General features: G+C 49.8%; 1 protein-coding gene and 2 long non-coding RNA genes across 8 annotated transcripts in view; 2 read left to right on the top strand and 1 right to left on the bottom strand.

Annotated features, from left to right (window-relative positions):
- Positions 1-20293, bottom strand: part of hwt (SH2 domain-containing adapter heavyweight) — an 85060-nt gene that overhangs the window by 2952 nt on the left and 61815 nt on the right. Inside the window, exons 6-9 of the mRNA XM_002133516.3 lie at positions 4519-5203; positions 476-3760; positions 221-404; positions 19-138 (exon numbers count right to left, since the gene is read on the bottom strand). Coding sequence (XP_002133552.3) covers positions 19-138; positions 221-404; positions 476-3760; positions 4519-5203 — 4274 coding nt within the window. The remainder of the gene's footprint in view (positions 1-18; positions 139-220; positions 405-475; positions 3761-4518; positions 5204-20293) is intronic.
- On the top strand, positions 5653-13173 carry LOC26532657 (uncharacterized). 2 transcript variants are annotated; one of them, XR_004470177.1, is made up of 6 exons: positions 5653-5841; positions 5920-6189; positions 6257-6553; positions 12419-12660; positions 12725-13021; positions 13086-13173. It is a non-coding gene; the product is annotated as an uncharacterized lncRNA (long non-coding RNA). The 2 variants fall into 2 exon arrangements; XR_004470178.1 differs by lacking the exons at positions 5653-5841; positions 5920-6189; positions 6257-6553 and adding exons at positions 11792-11981; positions 12060-12351.
- Positions 19698-20293, top strand: part of LOC6902021 (uncharacterized) — a 99743-nt gene continuing 99147 nt past the window's right edge. For 2 of the 5 annotated variants that reach the window (XR_004470175.1, XR_004470172.1), the window contains exons 1-2: positions 19699-19890; positions 19969-20254. This is a non-coding gene — a long non-coding RNA (uncharacterized lncRNA). Of the gene's footprint in view, positions 19891-19968; positions 20255-20293 lie in introns of all 5 variants that reach the window. The other 3 variants (XR_004470173.1, XR_004470174.1, XR_004470176.1) reach the window with 3 other exon arrangements.

The raw sequence follows: 20293 nt of genomic DNA, 5'->3' as shown, positions 1-20293 counted from the left end.
GACCACACACACACTCACTTGAGAGAGAGGGAGTAATCCTGCTTGGTGGACTCGCAGTTCCGCACCAGAAAGGAGCCCTCCGACAGCGGACGGAGCGTCGTCTCCGCCTCGATGCGCGTAATGGCGCCGTGGTACCAACTGCAATGAAATGCCAAAATATTCACGCGATTAGGATCGAGATTCATTCGACTGATAGCAGTAGCATCTCTGTATCCCTTACCCCTGCCGCTCCAGTGGTATGCTGACATCAATCAGATCCACGGCCGTCACATAGCCCTGGCAGAGATTCATGTTCAGCTCCTTGGTGCTGTTGAGGCCCCGCAGGTCGAGGCTGCCGAACTGTTTGGTGGCCTGCCGCGGCTCGTTCAGATTCAGCGTAAGGTTCTGCCGGAACAGGGCTGTATCTGGGGGTACAAAGTGTGCAGTGTGAGAGTGAGTGGGAGAATGATATGCGTTATCGATGGCTATATCCTACCCAGCTTGCTGGCCAACTTCTGATCCTCCCGCATCGAGTGGCTGGAGGAGGCCTGCGAGATGCCACTGGACTCGGTGCTGTGCATCAGCAGGTTGTTGATCTCCGCCTGGTTGGCGCGCAGGCGCCGCCGCAATTTGGGCATGTCGAAGGGCAGCTCGCCGAGGTCCACCGAGGTGGCGCTGCCGGAGGTGCAGGCCGCCTCCTGCTGCAGCGTCTTGCGGCGCCGCAGCTTTGGCATGTCGAAGGGCAGGTCGCGCAGCTCCTGCGGTATGCCAACGTTGCCCGATCCTGATGCTGATGCAGATCCTCCGCCTCCACCGGCAGTAGTGCCCGTGCCCGAGCTTCCTGCTGCCGAGGATACGCCGCCTGCTCCCTGGCTGGTGGGCTCTGCTCCAATGAGCTGCAGCTTGGGCAGCGTGAGGCGCTGCAGGGCCAGGGCCGGCGGCGGCTTGCCCTCCTCCCGCGAGTGGAGCGAGATGCCGCTGTCGGAGCCGAGCAGCTCGTCGGCCAGGTGCAGCAGCGCCTTGTTGGGCGCCGCTCCTCCTCCCCGCTGGTTGCGCTGCTGCTTGGACGAAAGCGGAGCGGAGGTGGCGCCGGCGCCGGCGGAGGTGGAGGTGGAGGTGCCCGCCACGAGGGCCTCGTGCTCCTCCTGGACTGGGGCCTGCGACGGGGTCTGGGACGGCTGCTGCGACTGTTCGGAGGCACTGGCCGAGGCCGGCTCCTGCGAGGACTTGTCCGAGATGGGACTGAGGATGTGCAGCTTGGAGTGTAGCAGGAGCGGCGCCGGCCGCAGCGGGTAGGCCACGCTGGAGCTGCAGCTGCCGCTCTCCGAGCTGTGAGAGCTGAGGGAGCTCGAGTGGCGCGACTCCGAGCTTGATGTGCTCCGGTTGCCCTCGCTGGTGCTCGAGCGCAGCGACTCCATGCTGCCCCCGCTGCTCGAGGTGGCTATGGACTCCGTGGAGCTGTAGTTGTGCCCCTGGCCCTGCGCCTGGCCGTGGCCGTGGCCATGGCGGGTGCGACGTCCGGCCGATACGCCTGCGGCATGATGATGGTGGTGGTGGTGGTGCTGGCGTTGCTGCTGCGGGTGGGGCTGGGCGCTGCGCCGCAGTTCCAGGACTCGACCCGACTCCAGCACAAAGGAGCGCGGCCGCCGGGCGGCAGCCGAGGCGGAAGCGGTGACGGACACTGAAGCGGAGGCCGAGGCCCCGGCCGAGGCGGAGTTCGAGTTGGTCGAGGGCGGATTGACGTAGGCGCTGTCGGTGAGGCTGTTGTCGTTACTGGAGGCGCACAGCTGCTGCTGCTGCGGCTGCTGGAGACGCATCCCCTGGAGGGGAAGGCGCAGGTCGCGCAGTCGCGGATGCGCCGGATTGGCGGCGGGCAGGTTGGGGGCGCTTTTGATGCTGTTCATGTAGCGCTCCTGCTTTCCGGGAAATTTCATAGGCAGTGGCGCCGTCGAGGGCGGGGAGGGCGTGTAGCCCCGCACCGGCAGCTGCTGCGTGCTGGAGGCACTGGCTCCACTTCCTACCGGCGCCGCCACCGCCACTGGGTCGCTGCTCTGGTTCTGATTCTGGTGATCCCGATCCTCGAGCTGCAGATTTCCCAGTTCCGCCTGCACCTGATGCACCTGGACGTGGGCGTGGCCATGGCCATCGCTGTTCTGCTCCTGGAGGGCCTGGTTCTTGGAGTTCTTTGTTCGCTTGCACTCGAGGCGGCTCTTGGCCTTGGCGGCCGAGGCTGCAGCCGTAGCCGCCGCGACGGTCTCGCTGTTGCCGTTGCCGTTGCTCAGCTGGAGGAGCACCGAGTGGTTGGTGATGCGGTCCACCTCGTCCAGGTCGTCATCCGACTTGGCTATCTTGCAGTCGAAGGCCGTCTCGTAGATCTGCCGCCTGCGGCTGGTCATTATGTCCGAGTCCGGGTCGTCCTCGTCGTCGTCGTCGTCGTCGTCGTCGTCGTCCTCCTCCTCGCGCTCGTCGTCCCCGTAGAGATCGAGCGTGTTGACGGACTGCGCGGCTGAGTGTCCGCTGAGGCTCAGTGGCAGCTTCTCGGGACGGGCCAGTGGCAGCGGCAGGGGCAGCGGGATCGGGATTGGGATCGGGGCGCACTCGGCGCACTCGTGCACGCCATGCGGATGCACGTAGAAGATGCTGCGCGGCCGGAAGTACTCCTCGAGCTCCTCCTCCGGCTCATCGCTCAGTCCACCTCCAGCTCCTCCTCCGGCTCCGGCTGGGGGGGCGGCTACACAGGCTCCGCACACGGCTGCTGGTCCGAGCAGACGGTGCGGTGGCATCGGCGCCGAAGGCTCTGCTGGGTCGCGGGTCGCGGCTGTGGGATTCGGGGCGTTGGCGCTCGCAGGAGGCGGGGGACAGCACTTGAGCAGTTCCCCCTCGCCGGCGTCGCAGTGTTGCAGCTGCAGCTGGAGCTCGCTCCCAGTCGATGGATCGGGATGGGACTGGGAGTGGTGGCGCGGCTGGACGTTGCAGGTCTTGCGGACTAGGGCCAGAGCCCGGGCATGCCACTCGCGCCGCTTGAGGCACTCGCTGCAGTCGGACTCCTCCGAGGTGCTGGTGCTGGGCGTCTCGCACCGGATGATGTGCACACCCTCCTCCGTGAAGCTGTAGCGCTTGGGCGTCGACTGGTCGCCGCCGGGTGCCTCCTCGGACTCCTCTTCCTCCTCGAGATGATCGTTGTCCTCTGTCCGCTCCTCTCCCTCTCGGACTCCCTCGACCTCCCTTTGCTCGTTGTTGTCGTTGTTGTCGTCGTTGTTGTCCTTGTTGTCGTTGTCCTGGTCGCTATCTCCTACTCCTGCTGCTGCTGCTGCTGCTCCTGATGGCTGCGGCTCCTCTCCGTGCTCCTGCTGGGGCACATCCAAGCTGGAGCTCTTGCGGTAACCACCCAGGCACGGAAGCTCCGCTCTCAGCTGCGGCGGCTCGCTGGCCGTCGACTGGCGGCACTTCTGCTTGGCCTCCTTGTCCTTGTCCCTGTCCTTGTCCTTGTCGCGGCTCTTGAGAAGATCGGAGTAGTAGTAGGGTGAAGGCTGGCGCTTGCTGTACTCTGCTGCCGGGGCGACGGTCAGCTTTCGTGGACTCCGCTGCAGTTGGGGCGGCAGCGGGCGCACCAGATCGTCCGATATGGAGTCCGGCGAATTGAGAACCACCGCTCCAGGAGTTGTTCCCGGCGCTGCAGCCTGGGATGGAGCCTGCTGTGGCTGTGGCTGTTGCTGCTGCGGCTGATCGGCCTCCTCGTCTATGTCCGCCTCCTCGTCGGAGGACTTGGGCGCAGAGGAGTCTGCGGGGGGAGAAGAAAGGGAGAAAGTTAACACACTGCTGACATCGCTGACAGTTTCTAATTAAGTCGTGGAGCAACGGAGACGGCACTGCGGCATGGCGGCCCTGTGGCAACTGTGGCCTTGAGCCACGTCGTCGCTGCCGCAGTAGTCTATTTGGCGGTTGGTTAAACCCCAAAGCAGCCCCCATCCTTCTCCTAGTATCCTTCCATTCTAATGCAAAGTCCTGAATGACACTTAGTCTGACTCTGGCCCCAGGAAAGAGCAGAGCAGAGGAGAGCCTGCCATTTTCCATTTTCCGCTTGGCTAATCGAAGCTGCCTCTGCGGCAAAAGTGTCTGCATCGCAGGCGAGAAACTTGCACCGCATCTTGGGCTCGGGCTCGGGCTGAGGCTCCACTTAATTGCCATCCACTTAAGGTGGCACCTGCCTCCTGCCTCCTGCCTCCTGCCTCCAGCCTGTTAAGAGGCCAATGTCTATGCCTTGGCCTTCAGGCCGAGGCCTGCTCGTGCTCCTACTCCTGCTGCTCCTTCACTTTTCCGCTTTTCCGCTCCTCAACTAGTTACGCGCCTAATGAACCTCGACAACTTTTCATTTGGTTGCAAGTATCTTGGAATACTCGCAAGTTATTCGAGGGTGGGGCAGACAGCTATTTTGTTCTTATAATTAAAAGAATGCCCCCTCCCCGCCCCCATCAATTTGTCCCTTCTGCTGGTACGCAGCCTCGGGCCTCGTGCCTCGGGGGGCACACTCACACTCACCCGAATCGTAGTGGCTGTTCCGTTTATCCTTCCGCTGGTGCTGCTGGTCGTTGTTGTTGTTGTACGTGGAATGCCGCTGCAGCTGCTGCAGATGCAGTTGGGCGCTGCGCGGCGTGGGCAATGTATGTTGCAACTGCTGCGGCTGCTGTTGCTGCTGCTGCTGCTGTTGGTGGCGCTTGTGGCTCGGGGCCGTGCGGCGCTTGGCCTTCTTGTGGTACACCTTCTTGTGGTGGCCGTTGCCGCTCTGGTGGCGCGTGTCCTTCGGATCGGAGTAGCCTTCGATAAGCTTCACTGAGGCCTGCTTGATGTTGCTGTTGGGCAGCGGCGGATGTTGCAATGTTGCACGCTGCTGTAGCTGCTGATGCTGCACTTGTTGTGCCCCAACTGGCAACGTGTTGTTGTTGTTGGTGGTGTTGTTGTGGAGGTGCTGCTGCTGCTGCTGGTGCACCGAGTGGTTGCCGATGTTCGTGTTGTTGTTGTTCAGCTGCTGCTGCTGCTGCTGCTGCTGGGTTGCTGCTGCTGCAGATGCTGCCGCTGCCGTTGGCGGCTGCTGAATGGGCAAAGTGGCCGAGGGAACCGGGCAAAGCGGTGGCGGCGGTAGGGGCGGTGCTGCCGCTGCTGCTGCTGCTGCTGCTGCTGCTGCTGCAGGTTGCTGCGTCGCTTGTTGGGCTTCACTGAATGGCAGCTGTCGGAAATAAAAAGAAGATTGGGTTGCGGGCGGGGAGGCGCCATTAGCATTTGTTTGCAACTAATTTGATTTGCATTTCAATTTCCAATTTGTTGGCATTTAATTGAAGGGAATGGTGAGAAGGGAGAAGCAAGAAGGGAAGAGGGAAAGACAAAGGCAAATGCAAATGGAAACTCGTTTGCAGCGATTGTATGTTTTCCCTTAGATGGTGCACCACACCACACCATACTAACAATCAGCCATCCCCATCCCCAAGCCAAAGGCCTCAAAATTTAGAAACATACTCGTACACAGATGAAAGGATCTGCAAGGCTATCTCCGATCTGACACTAAACCCGAAAATGCGCACCGGATTTCACAACTGAGATACATATGTGTTCATATAGTAGGCTGTGAAATCGATCAAAAGCATAGACAAAATATGGTATGGAAAATATTTTGGGAAATATTCATTCGGTCCCCAGGCCTGGACTGGGGAGCATCAAAATTTCCAGTGTTCTGTTTTCTGTTCTGTTTAGTGAAAAAAATTAAATCAAACAAATTTAAAAAAAGTGAAAAATAATTTCCGGTCTCTTAAAAAAAAAAAAATCAATCAAAAATAAACTAAATTACACTAAAAATGATTCTCAAAATAAGTACGCGGAAAAATAAAAAACTCAGCCGAGGCTCTTCAACGATTTTAATCTTTCGGTTTTCTCCTGCCTCCCCTGTAGGATACAGGATCCGCTGATCCTTGTTTCTGTACAGGCCTGTTCCACAGATGGATGAAAGGAGATGAAGATACCTCCAGGCACCCACACCCACACCACCACACCACCACACCGCAAGCACACATTCGCAATCGAACTCGAACTCGTCAGCTTTTGCACAACTATACTATTGCAGGATGGAACCGGCCGAAAGCACAGGGGATGGCATCCTGGACAAGAGCTTCATTGGGCAGATAAACCAAGAAGCAAACTATAAGCAGCCTCTACCTTGGTGTGAGTCGGGACCTAATTAGGATTTGAATTGGATTGAATTAATCCTTCTCTACTTTTCCATTTACAGATTGAAGGCTCTGCTGTCGATGCCATCGGCACAGGATCCGCTGATCCTTGTTTCTGTACAGGCCTCTTCCACAGATGGATGAAAGGAGAGGAAGATACCTCCAGGCACCCACACCCACACCACCACACCACCACACCGCAAGCACACATTCGCAATCGAACTCGAACTCGTCAGCTTTTGCACAACTATACTATTGCAGGATGGAACCGGCCGAAAGCACAGGGGATGGCATCCTGGACAAGAGCTTCATTGGGCAGATAAACCAAGAAGCGAACTATAAGCAGCCTCTACCTTGGTGTGAGTCGGGACCTAATTAGGATTTGAATTGGATTGAATTAATCCTCTACTTTTCCATTTACAGATTGAAGGCTCTGCTGTCGATGGCATCGGCACTCGACACTGTGGGCTCTGGTCTCGGCTCTGAATATCGTGGATCACATTAAGAAACAACAACAAATCACGGATTATTGCCAGCACAGAACACCAATCGACACATTTTATCGACTTTGTTTATAGCAAATGGTTAAGATCATTAAAAATTTGATTTAATTAACCATCCATCGATTGTTTTCTTTGATTGTGATTCGTGTGATTCTCCTTTGTGGCAGGGCACAAGAGCATTTGCCGCCTGCAGATTCCTCTGGAGGCTGGAAACTGGAAGCTCTGTGAAGGCCGTCGCCGCAGATCTCATTGCCTCCACGATTCCCTCCTGCATTCCTCTCGCTGCAAAAATCTCTGTAAATCACATTCCTTTCGGGAGCTAAACAAATTTCAACAAAATGAATTTCAAGTGGCAGACAGACAGACTTTTCCATGCCTGCTGCCTGCTGCTTTGATAAAAATTTCTCAGGGTTTACTGAGTTACAATATGATAAAAATCTAGATATGAGGGGCATTTCACTCAAACTCTGGAAGGCGATGGAAATTGCAATGCTATAATCGTATTCGTATTCCAATATTCCTCAGAGTTCGAAACATAATCTCATGTTTATCGTCTATCATGCGGTAGTGTTTTCTCATCTTTCAATTCATCTGAATTCGCTCATTTGTTCGATTGTGAGAAGTATTCCTCTGATGAACGAACCCATCCACTGGCCAGTGGGCCTTGCATTTCGGTTCGTTCCCCAAAAGTGCCATCCCATCCCCCTGCCTCTTTCCACATCATCCCTTAGTAGTCTCAACATCCGTCGTTTGATTGTGTAGCTACTTGGGCAGTGGTTTCCTCGATCTTCTTCCTTTGCCGCATGCCTGACAAACTACAGAACTGACATTAGCAGGATCCTAATGTGTGCAAATTATGAGGCAGTCATAATCTCATCCTCATGCTCGCCTTGTGCGTTCAGATTCTGGTCATAATGTTAAAAATAAATTTCCGCTTACACGGTCATCCCACATCCTACATCCATATTCCTGTTGAGCGGAAATTGATGTTTGGCCACAGACGACACAGGCAGTGGCAGGAAGGCAGAAGGAGGAGTGGGAGCAGGAGGTCATTGTGCGCCAAAAACATTTTTAATTGAAACTCATAAATAAGGACCTCCTCTATTGAGGAGGACTCCGAGAGGCAGAAGGGGGAGGCACCAGAAGGGGCTGCTTGGATAACCATTTTTAATGAATTTGAACTTGAAACCGAATGCAATGCAGCAGATAGCTGCTGCTGCTGATGCTGATGCTGCCTCCCTTTTGTTGCACAAAAGCTGGTTGCCACAGAAACCTCCGCTCCGCGCCGCGCCGCTCCGTGCAGTGCCGTGCAGTGCCGTGCAGTACCGTGTTCTCCGTCTCAAAGCGATGGGAAAGGCAAGGCAGATTGATAATGGCGGTTGCCTGTGCGCTAGCCAGTGGCAGGAGTAGGGGTTCGGGGTGGGGGCATGGGGCAGGCTGCCACTGGGGGACTTGTTAGGGTTCGTTGGTTCTTCGCTGGAGCTATTCTTGTGTTGTGTGTGCTTAACCCCCTCCCCCCCCCCACCCTTGCACCCCTCCCCCATCCTCGTTTGAACGAGTGTTTTGCCGTTTAAATATTTGCCTTTGATTATCCACATACGATATAAGCAAACACATACTTCATGCACCATACATCCCATGTACTCGTGCCATTTATACATATCTGTGGATACATATATCCATAGATACTCGTAGTCGTACTCGTATCTCCTCATGCACGATTGCCCGGCACCAATCAGTGTGGGGTGAGGGGCAACAGAGGGTAACAGAGTAACAGGGTGAAGGGGCAACAGGGGCAACAGGGGCAACAGGGGCAATAGGGTGTGCGGCAAATAATGAAAAACTGTTCGACTCTCTGTCTCTGGAATGTCGTCTGCTGAATTTTGTTGCCGCAGCAACGAGATTTTTATGCCAACTTTAATGAAAAAAATACAAAAACAAATACAAATACAACTACAAATAAATGAAAGGAGGTATCCTTATGGAGATGTACGCGTGAGAAGGGGGGCCAGACAGACACAGACATAGAACAGCGAGAGAGAGCAGAGAGTTGATGAGATGAGCAAATGTCTGCCTAAAGACTAATGCTGATGTAGAACAACAGCACCTCCTCCTTGGTCTCCTTTCACTCCTTCTAATCCTTCTGCTGCTACTGGTGTCTCCTGTGGGATGGATAGGATATCGCTCAGTTCTGAAAATATACCTATAAATATACAATACCACCTCCATCCTGTACCTGCACTAAGCATCAGCCTTGGATTTGGCAACTTTCCTAAACGAATTTAGGCCATATAAGTGTCAGTTCTCCGCCTTCCGTCATTCGAAAGTTTGCGCTTGCCTCAGTCACATCTAAGCGATCGCAATCCCTGTGTACTATCTGTGGCCTACAGGGTATCATTGCAGAACAGACCCGTCAGCCCCAGCCCGCATTCTCCATCCTGCCTTCCAGCCAGACAAAGCGGCGTATGAGTGATATCTAAGCTACGGCTCCTCCTCAGCCTCTCCTCTGCCTCTGGCGTTTCATTCGGAGTTTCAGAGAGAACGCGGGGTGGCGGTGGCAGAGGTCCTAAGTTATTGAAATATACAAAAACCATGCAACACACACACACACACACATACACATACAAATAGAGGACACAGAGCCTTTGTGTGCGGTGGAGTTTTGCTCACTTTTCTTTCTACTTTCAGTTTTTATACCCGATACTCAAAATGAGTATTGGGGTATATTAGATTTGTGGTAATATACCGGATGTGTGTACCGTCCAGAAGGAATCCTTTCCGACCCCATAAAGTATATATATTCTTGATCAGCACCAATAGCCGAGTCGATTGAGCCATGTCTGTCTGTCCGTCTGTCCGTCCGTCCGTCTGTCCGTCTGTTCGTCTGTCCGTCCCCTTCAGCGCCTAGTGCTCAAAGACTATACGAGCTAGAGCAACGATGTTTTGGATCCAGACTTCTGTGATATGTCACTGCTCCAAGAATAATTCAAAACTTTGCGCCTCCCACTTCCGCCCCCACAAAGGGAGAAAATCTGTGGCATCCACAATTTCAACGATACGAGAAAACTAAAAACGCAGAATCGTAGAAGATGACTATATCTTCTAGAGTGCAAAATCTGAACCAGATCGTATAATTATTATAGCCAGAATCAAGAAAACAATTTCATTCTTTCTCGCTCTGTCTTTCTCTAACACACAGGTTTCATGGTCGGTTTCGCCAATGTAAAATATGAGTTCAAGGATCTCAGAACCCATAAGAGCTAGAGCAACCAAATTTGGTATCCACACTCCTTTGATATCGGACCTTGACCGTTTTGTGTCAAAGTTTCGCCACACCCCCTTCCGCCCCCGCAAAGGACGAAAATCTGGGGCATCCACAAATCTCAGAGACTATTAGGGCTAGAGTAACCAAATTTGGTACACACACTCCTTTAAGATGTCACTATAAAACGTATATCTCAAAATTTCACCCCACCCCCTTCCACCCCCACAAAGAACGAAAATCTGTTGCATCCACAATATTGCAGATTCGAGAAAACTAAAAACGCAGAATCATAGATAATGACCATATCTATCAGATTGCTGAATTTGGATCAGATTGAATAATTTTTATCCCCGAAAAGAAAAAAAACAATTTTCAGTGGCTACGCAGCGCCCGACGTCACGCTCAGACTGATTTTCTGTCTCTCTCGCACGCACTCTTTGTCGTTTCGATTAATAGTAGCGCCGTCTGCCGGAGGAGAGCCATACTGACTTAGTATCGGGTATAACTGTAGAGTTGCGGTCTCCGCAGCAACTCACAACGTTCCCCCTCGTTTGTTCTTTTTTGCTGAGTTATCGCTGAATATTACTCCATGGAGAGTAATACTAGCAGCAACAACAACTGTAAAAGGCAGCCCCCCACCCCCCTCAGTCCCCTCTCTCTCTCTCTCTCTGGAGACCCTTCCCCTCTGGCCAAGTAAACACTTCAGGAGACCCAGACTCAACAGCGTTCCACATATCGCAAAAATGTCGCGTCGCATCGCCCGCTTCTCGTTTTCCATTTATATGGGAGTTTTTTGCCAAAACGAAAAAATAGCATCAACAATGGCGCAGCCATACACACACACACGCACAGGCACACACACACATGCTAAGAGCGAAAGCCATTATGGCATCATCACATGGCTATGGACACGCGCCTCTAGTCGGCATGAGGAGGGGTATCCGTATGCCTCCCAAGCCTCCCAAGCCTGCTGTTTACGCAAAACAAAAGTCAAAAGATAAAATTACATTAATTATTGTGCGGGGGAAAGAGAGAGAAACGCTAGAGATGGTATCGTGTATCCGAATTATCGCGACGCAGGATACCATACCAATGGAATATTGGCATTCCTAACAGAGACAATCCAACACGATTCTATCACGATTGATCCTTTACCCCTTTGGCAACTTCAAAAGGCGGTGCAACTACTGCCCCATCAAGTGGCCCGTGTGACAACAGCAGAAGGCTGAGCGCTTGAGACGAGAGTTCTCCCACACGATTGCATTTTTTGTAATCTTTAAAGAGTGGATCGGAATCAGTTCTTCGATAATCGGTATTTAATCTGTCAGATATCGTGCCCTTCAAACACACATCGTGCCATGTCGTGCTGTGCCGTGTCGCCTCGTGACTCCACCTCTAATACTCATATGCATATGCACCCCAGTGCGAAAGAGAAAGCCTGAGAGTAGAGAGCCCTTCGGACAGAGACAGTGCGAAACTAACAGCGAGAGGGAGACGCTGGACCATTTGGACATCAGAGAGTACTCCTATTTCAGTAGAAAGAGGTAAGAGGTAAGAGGTAGGAGAGGCCAGGGGCAGGATTCCACCATGGAATCGAGAGGGCACTAGGGACACTCGCAGAAACGGCAACAGTCGGGAGTATTTAACTAACCGCATTCTGTGGAGCCTTCAACAATTTCCAGCGATTAGCACTAATCTTTTATCGATTCGATTCGATTCGCTTCGCCAACTTCGATCTCCAACTGCGACAACTGAGACATGTTCATATAGTAGGCTGTGAAATCGAACAAAAGCATAGACAAAATTTGGTATGGAAAATATTTTGGGAAATATTCATTCAGTCCCCAGGCCTGGACTGGGGAGCATCAAAATTTCCAGTGTTCTGTTTTCTGTTCTGTTTAGTGAAAAAAATTAAATCAAACAAATTTAAAAAAAGTGAAAAATAATTTCCGGACTATTAAAAAAAAAATAATCAAACAAAAATAAACTAAATTACACTAAAAATGATTCTCAAAATAAGTACGCGGAAAAATCAAAAACTCAGCCGAGGCTCTTCAACGATTTTAATCTTTCGGTTTTCTCCTGCCTCCCCTGTAGGATACAGGATCCGCTGATCCTTGTTTCTGTACAGGCCTGTTCCACAGATGGATGAAAGGAGATGAAGATACCTCCAGGCACCCACACCCACACCACCACACCACCACACCACCACACCGCAAGCACACATTCGCAATCGAACTCGAACTCGAACTCGAACTCGTCAACGCTTTTGCACAACTATACTATTGCAGGATGGAACCGGCCGAAAGCACAGTGGATGGCATCCTGGACAAGAGCTTCATTGGGCAGATAAACCAAGAAGCAAACTATATGCAGCCTCTACCTTGGTGTGAGTCGGGACCTAATTAGGATTTGAATTGGATTGAATTAATCCTTCTCTACTTTTCCATTTACAGATTGAAGGCTCTGCTGTCGATGCCATCGGCACAGGATCCGCTGATCCTTGTTTCTGTACAGGCCTCTTCCACAGATGGATGAAAGGAGAGGAAGATACCTCCAGGCACCCACACCCACACCACACCACAACTATACTATTGCAGAATGGAACCGGCCGAAGGCACAGGGGATGGCATCCTGGACAAGAGCTTCATTGGGCAGATAAACCAAGAAGCAAACTATAAGCAGCCTCTACCTTGGTGTGAGTCGGGACCTAATTAGGATTTGAATTGGATTGAATTAATCCTCTACTTTTCCATTTACAGATTGAAGGCTCTGCTGTCGATGCCATCGGCACAGGATCCGCTGATCCTTGTTTCTGTACAGGCCTCTTCCACAGATGGATGAAAGGAGAGGAAGATACCTCCAGGCACCCACACCCACACCACCACACCACCACACCGCAAGCACACATTCGCAATCGAACTCGAACTCGTCAGCTTTTGCACAACTATACTATTGCAGGATGGAACCGGCCGAAAGCACAGGGGATGGCATCCTGGACAAGAGCTTCATTGGGCAGATAAACCAAGAAGCGAACTATAAGCAGCCTCTACCTTGGTGTGAGTCGGGACCTAATTAGGATTTGAATTGGATTGAATTAATCCTCTACTTTTCCATTTACAGATTGAAGGCTCTGCTGTCGATGGCATCGGCACTCGACACTGTGGGCTCTGGTCTCGGCTCTGAATATCGTGGATCACATTAAGAAACAACAACAAATCACGGATTATTGCCAGCACAGAACACCAATCGACACATTTTATCGACTTTGTTTATAGCAAATGGGGGATCATTAAAAATTTGATTTAATTAACCATCCATCGATTGTTTTCTTTGATTGTGATTCGTGTGATTCTCCTTTGTGGCAGGGCACAAGAGCATTTGCCGCCTGCAGATTCCTCTGGAGGCTGGAAACTGGAAGCTCTGTGAAGGCCGTCGCCGCAGATCTCATTGCCTCCACGATTCCCTCCTGCATTCCTCTCGCTGCAAAAATCTCTGTAAATCACATTCCTTTCGGGAGCTAAACAAATTTCAATAAAATGAATTTCAAGTGGCAGACAGACAGACTTTTCCATGCCTGCTGCCTGCTGCTTTGATAAAAATTTCTCAGGGTTTACTGAGTTACAATATGATAAAAATCTAGATATGAGGGGCATTTCACTCAAACTCTGGAAGGCGATGGAAATTGCAATGCTATAATCGTATTCGTATTCCAATATTCCTCAGAGTTCGAAACATAATCTCATGTTTATCGTCTATCATGCGGTAGTGTTTTCTCATCTTTCAATTCATCTGAATTCGCTCATTTGTTCGATTGTGAGAAGTATTCCTCTGATGAACGAACCCATCCACTGGCCAGTGGGCCTTGCATTTCGGTTCGTTCCCCAAAAGTGCCATCCCATCCCCCTGCCTCTTTCCACATCATCCCTTAGTAGTCTCAACATCCGTCGTTTGATTGTGTAGCTACTTGGGCAGTGGTTTCCTCGATCTTCTTCCTTTGCCGCATGCCTGACAAACTACAGAACTGACATTAGCAGGATCCTAATGTGTGCAAATTATGAGGCAGTCATAATCTCATCCTCATGCTCGCCTTGTGCGTTCAGATTCTGGTCATAATGTTAAAAATAAATTTCCGCTTACACGGTCATCCCACATCCTACATCCATATTCCTGTTGAGCGGAAATTGATGTTTGGCCACAGACGACACAGGCAGTGGCAGGAAGGCAGAAGGAGGAGTGGGAGCAGGAGGTCATTGTGCGCCAAAAACATTTTTAATTGAAACTCATAAATAAGGACCTCCTCTATTGAGGAGGACTCCGAGAGGCAGAAGGGGGAGGCACCAGAAGGGGCTGCTTGGATAACCATTTTTAATGAATTTGAACTTGAAACCGAATGCAATGCAGCAGATAGCTGCTGCTGCTGATGCTGATGCTGCCTCCCTTTTGTTGCACAAAAGCTGGTTGCCACAGAAACCTCCGCTCCGCGCCGCGCCGCTCCGTGCAGTGCCGTGCAGTGCCGTGCAGTACCGTGTTCTCCGTCTCAAAGCGATGGGAAAGGCAAGGCAGATTGATAATGGCGGTTGCCTGTGCGCTAGCCAGTGGCAGGAGTAGGGGTTCGGGGTGGGGGCATGGGGCAGGCTGCCACTGGGGGACTTGTTAGGGTTCGTTGGTTCTTCGCTGGAGCTATTCTTGTGTTGTGTGTGCTTAACCCCCTCCCCCCCCCCCCCACCCTTGCACCCCTCCCCCATCCTCGTTTGAACGAGTGTTTTGCCGTTTAAATATTTGCCTTTGATTATCCACATACGATATAAGCAAACACATACTTCATGCACCATACATCCCATGTACTCGTGCCATTTATACATATCTGTGGATACATATATCCATAGATACTCGTAGTCGTACTCGTATCTCCTCATGCACGATTGCCCGGCACCAATCAGTGTGGGGTGAGGGGCAACAGAGGGTAACAGAGTAACAGGGTGAAGGGGCAACAGGGGCAACAGGGGCAACAGGGGCAATAGGGTGTGCGGCAAATAATGAAAAACTGTTCGACTCTCTGTCTCTGGAATGTCGTCTGCTGAATTTTGTTGCCGCAGCAACGAGATTTTTATGCCAACTTTAATGAAAAAAATACAAAAACAAATACAAATACAACTACAAATAAATGAAAGGAGGTATCCTTATGGAGATGTACGCGTGAGAAGGGGGGCCAGACAGACACAGACATAGAACAGCGAGAGAGAGCAGAGAGTTGATGAGATGAGCAAATGTCTGCCTAAAGACTAATGCTGATGTAGAACAACAGCACCTCCTCCTTGGTCTCCTTTCACTCCTTCTAATCCTTCTGCTGCTACTGGTGTCTCCTGTGGGATGGATAGGATATCGCTCAGTTCTGAAAATATACCTATAAATATACAATACCACCTCCATCCTGTACCTGCACTAAGCATCAGCCTTGGATTTGGCAACTTTCCTAAACGAATTTAGGCCATATAAGTGTCAGTTCTCCGCCTTCCGTCATTCGAAAGTTTGCGCTTGCCTCAGTCACATCTAAGCGATCGCAATCCCTGTGTACTATCTGTGGCCTACAGGGTATCATTGCAGAACAGACCCGTCAGCCCCAGCCCGCATTCTCCATCCTGCCTTCCAGCCAGACAAAGCGGCGTATGAGTGATATCTAAGCTACGGCTCCTCCTCAGCCTCTCCTCTGCCTCTGGCGTTTCATTCGGAGTTTCAGAGAGAACGCGGGGTGGCGGTGGCAGAGGTCCTAAGTTATTGAAATATACAAAAACCATGCAACACACACACACACACACATACACATACAAATAGAGGACACAGAGCCTTTGTGTGCGGTGGAGTTTTGCTCACTTTTCTTTCTACTTTCAGTTTTTATACCCGATACTCAAAATGAGTATTGGGGTATATTAGATTTGTGGTAAAAGTGGATGTGTGTAACGTCCAGAAGGAATCCTTTCCGACCCCATAAAGTCCTATATCATTCCGCTTCACAAAAAAGGTTCAAGATCAAACATTGAAAACTATCGTGGTATCGCAAAGCTTTCCGCCATCCCGAAGCTTCTTGAGTTCCTGGTCACCCGGCAACTGCAACATCTTTGTTGCAGCCTGATATCTCCGTCGCAACACGGTTTTTTCAGACATCGTTCAACATCGACTAACCTTCTTGAGTTTTCTAACCTAATCCACCGTGGTTTTCAAATTGGTTCGCAGACGGATGTAGTTTTTACTGACTTCAGCAAGGCATTCGATTCTGTGAACCATGCTCTGCTTATTCACAAGCTCTCTTTATTAGGGTTCCCAACGAATCTTCTAGATTGGATTTTGTCCTATCTCTCTAACCGCACTCAACGTGTTTTGTTTTCTAACGTGTTGTCAAATACTGTAAATGTTACTTCAGGTGTGCCACAGGGAAGTCATCTGGGCCCGCTTCTGTTCATTTTATTTGTGAATGACCTTCCTCAAGTCATAACATACTCTACTGCACTAATGTATGCTGATGATGTCAAAATCTGTCTTTCTTACTCTGATTGGTATTTGCACACACGCCTTCAACTTGATCTAAGTGAACTACTATTGTGGTGTTCAACTAATCTTCTTTTTCTGAACCTTTCCAAATGCAAACTTATGACATTTTATCGTCGCGCTCCTCATTTTGTCCCATATGTTCTAGGAAATCATGTCCTTGAACGAATTTCGAGTTCAAATGACCTCGGAGTCCTTTTTGATCATAAGATGTGTTTTAACGCCCATATAGCTGCAACTGTAAATAAAGCTAAGGGTGTTTTAGCGTTCATCAAGCGTTGGTCCAAGGAGTTTGACGACCCGTACGTTACAAAACAACTGTACATCTCGTTAGTACGTCCTATATTGGAGTATTGTTCTTGTGTGTGGAGCCCGCAGTATAAAGAATAGCAGGCTGTTATTGAATCCGTGCAAAAGCAATTTTTAATTTTTGCCCTTCGGAACTTTAACTGGGACTCAGGTAGAATCTTGCCACCCTACCGGTCTAGGCTAAATCTTATTGACCTGCCGTCGTTGCACCATCGCAGAATATGCAATGGCGTAATGTTCGTGCACAAGCTCCTTCTTGGGACTGTTGACTCCCAAACTCTCTTGGGTCAGATTGACTTGGCCGTTCCATCTAGACCTACCCGTACTTTTAGGCCTATCCGTCTACCCATATGTAGATCTAATTATGCTGATCATGAACCTTTTAGGGTTTTATGCCATAATTATAACTCCCTCTGTCAAACCCTATCCCCTGAACTGTCTCTTAAACTAATTGCATGCAATATTTATAATCATTTAAATTTAGCTAACTTTTAACTTATCTTTTTCCGCCTTTAGTAACTAAGTACCATTATTAACTGATAATTGTTAATTAAATAAATAAATAAATAAATAAATAAAGTATATATATTCTTGATCAGCACCAATAGCCGAGTCGATTGAGCCATGTCTGTGTGTCCGTCTGTCCGTCCGTCCGTCTGTCCGTCTGTTCGTCTGTCCGTCCCCTTCAGCGCCTAGTGCTCAAAGACTATACGAGCTAGAGCAACGATGTTTTGGATCCAGACTTCTGTGATATGTCACTGCTCCAAGAATAATTCAAAACTTTGCGCCTCCCACTTCCGCCCCCACAAAGGGAAAAAATCTGTGGCATCCACAATTTCAACGATACGAGAAAACTAAAAACGCAGAATCGTAGAAGATGACTATATCTTCTAGAGTGCAAAATCTGAACCAGATCGTATAATTATTATAGCCAGAATCAAGAAAACAATTTCATTCTTTCTCGCTCTGTCTTTCTCTAACACACAGGTTTCATGGTCGGTTTCGCCAATGTAAAATATGAGTTCAAGGATCTCAGAACCCATAAGAGCTAGAGCAACCAAATTTGGTATCCACACTCCTTTGATATCGGACCTTGACCATTTTGTGTCAAAATTTCGCCACACCCCCTTCCGCCCCCGCAAAGGACGAAAATCTGGGGCATCCACAAATCTCAGAGACTATTAGGGCTAGAGTAACCAAATTTGGTACACACACTCCTTTAAGATGTCACTATAAAACGTATATCTCAAAATTTCGCCCCACCCCCTTCCGCCCCCACAAAGAACGAAAATCTGTTGCATCCACAATATTGCAGATTCGAGAAAACTAAAAACGCAGAATCATAGATAATGACCATATCTATCAGATTGCTGAATTTGGATCAGATTGAATAATTTTTATCCCCGAAAAGAAAAAAAACAATTTTCAGTGGCTACGCAGCGCCCGACGTCACGCTCAGACTGATTTTCTGTCTCTCTCGCACGCACTCTTTGTCGTTTCGATTAATAGTAGCGCCGTCTGCCGGAGGAGAGCCATACTGACTTAGTATCGGGTATAACTGTAGAGTTGCGGTCTCCGCAGCAACTCACAACGTTCCCCCTCGTTTGTTCTTTTTTGCTGAGTTATCGCTGAATATTACTCCATGGAGAGTAATACTAGCAGCAACAACAACTGTAAAAGGCAGCCCCCCACCCCCCTCAGTCCCCTCTCTCTCTCTCTCTCTGGAGACCCTTCCCCTCTGGCCAAGTAAACACTTCAGGAGACCCAGACTCAACAGCGTTCCACATATCGCAAAAATGTCGCGTCGCATCGCCCGCTTCTCGTTTTCCATTTATATGGGAGTTTTTTGCCAAAACGAAAAAATAGCAACAACAATGGCGCAGCCATACACACACACACGCACAGGCACACACACACATGCTAAGAGCGAAAGCCATTATGGCATCATCACATGGCTATGGACACGCGTCTCTAGTCGGCATGAGGAGGGGTATCCGTATGCCTCCCAAGCCTCCCAAGCCTGCTGTTTACGCAAAACAAAAGTCAAAAGATAAAATTACATTAATTATTGTGCGGGGGAAAGAGAGAGAAACGCTAGAGATGGTATCGTGTATCCGAATTATCGCGACGCAGGATACCATACCAATGGAATATTGGCATTCCTAACAGAGACAATCCAACACGATTCTATCACGATTGATCCTTTACCCCTTTGGCAACTTCAAAAGGCGGTGCAACTACTGCCCCATCAAGTGGCCCGTGTGACAACAGCAGAAGGCTGAGCGCTTGAGACGAGAGTTCTCCCACACGATTGCATTTTTTGTAATCTTTAAAGAGTGGATCGGAATCAGTTCTTCGATAATCGGTATTTAATCTGTCAGATATCGTGCCCTTCAAACACACATCGTGCCATGTCGTGCTGTGCCGTGTCGCCTCGTGACTCCACCTCTAATACTCATATGCATATGCACCCCAGTGCGAAAGAGAAAGCCTGAGAGTAGAGAGCCCTTCGGACAGAGACAGTGCGAAACTAACAGCGAGAGGGAGACGCTGGACCATTTGGACATCAGAGAGTACTCCTATTTCAGTAGAAAGAGGTAAGAGGTAAGAGGTAGGAGAGGCCAGGGGCAGGATTCCACCATGGAATCGAGAGGGCACTAGGGACACTCGCAGAAACGGCAACAGTCGGGAGTATTTAACTAACCGCATTCTGTGGAGCCTTCAACAATTTCCAGCGATTAGCACTAATCTTTTATCGATTCGATTCGATTCGCTTCGCCAACTTCGATCTCCAACTGCGACAACTGAGACATGTTCATATAGTAGGCTGTGAAATCGAACAAAAGCATAGACAAAATTTGGTATGGAAAATATTTTGGGAAATATTCATTCAGTCCCCAGGCCTGGACTGGGGAGCATCAAAATTTCCAGTGTTCTGTTTTCTGTTCTGTTTAGTGAAAAAAATTAAATCAAACAAATTTAAAAAAAGTGAAAAATAATTTCCGGACTATTAAAAAAAAAAATAATCAAACAAAAATAAACTAAATTACACTAAAAATGATTCTCAAAATAAGTACGCGGAAAAATCAAAAACTCAGCCGAGGCTCTTCAACGATTTTAATCTTTCGGTTTTCTCCTGCCTCCCCTGTAGGATACAGGATCCGCTGATCCTTGTTTCTGTACAGGCCTGTTCCACAGATGGATGAAAGGAGATGAAGATACCTCCAGGCACCCACACCCACACCACCACACCACCACACCACCACACCGCAAGCACACATTCGCAATCGAACTCGAACTCGAACTCGTCAACGCTTTTGCACAACTATACTATTGCAGGATGGAACCGGCCGAAAGCACAGTGGATGGCATCCTGGACAAGAGCTTCATTGGGCAGATAAACCAAGAAGCAAACTATAAGCAGCCTCTACCTTGGTGTGAGTCGGGACCTAATTAGGATTTGAATTGGATTGAAT

The sequence above is a fragment of the Drosophila pseudoobscura genome, chromosome X (assembly GCF_009870125.1).
Source record: "Drosophila pseudoobscura strain MV-25-SWS-2005 chromosome X, UCI_Dpse_MV25, whole genome shotgun sequence".
Taxonomy (NCBI): Eukaryota; Metazoa; Arthropoda; class Insecta; order Diptera; family Drosophilidae; genus Drosophila; species Drosophila pseudoobscura.
The sequence above is the reverse complement of the archived record's forward strand: the minus strand, read 5'-3'. Positions and strand labels throughout refer to the sequence as shown.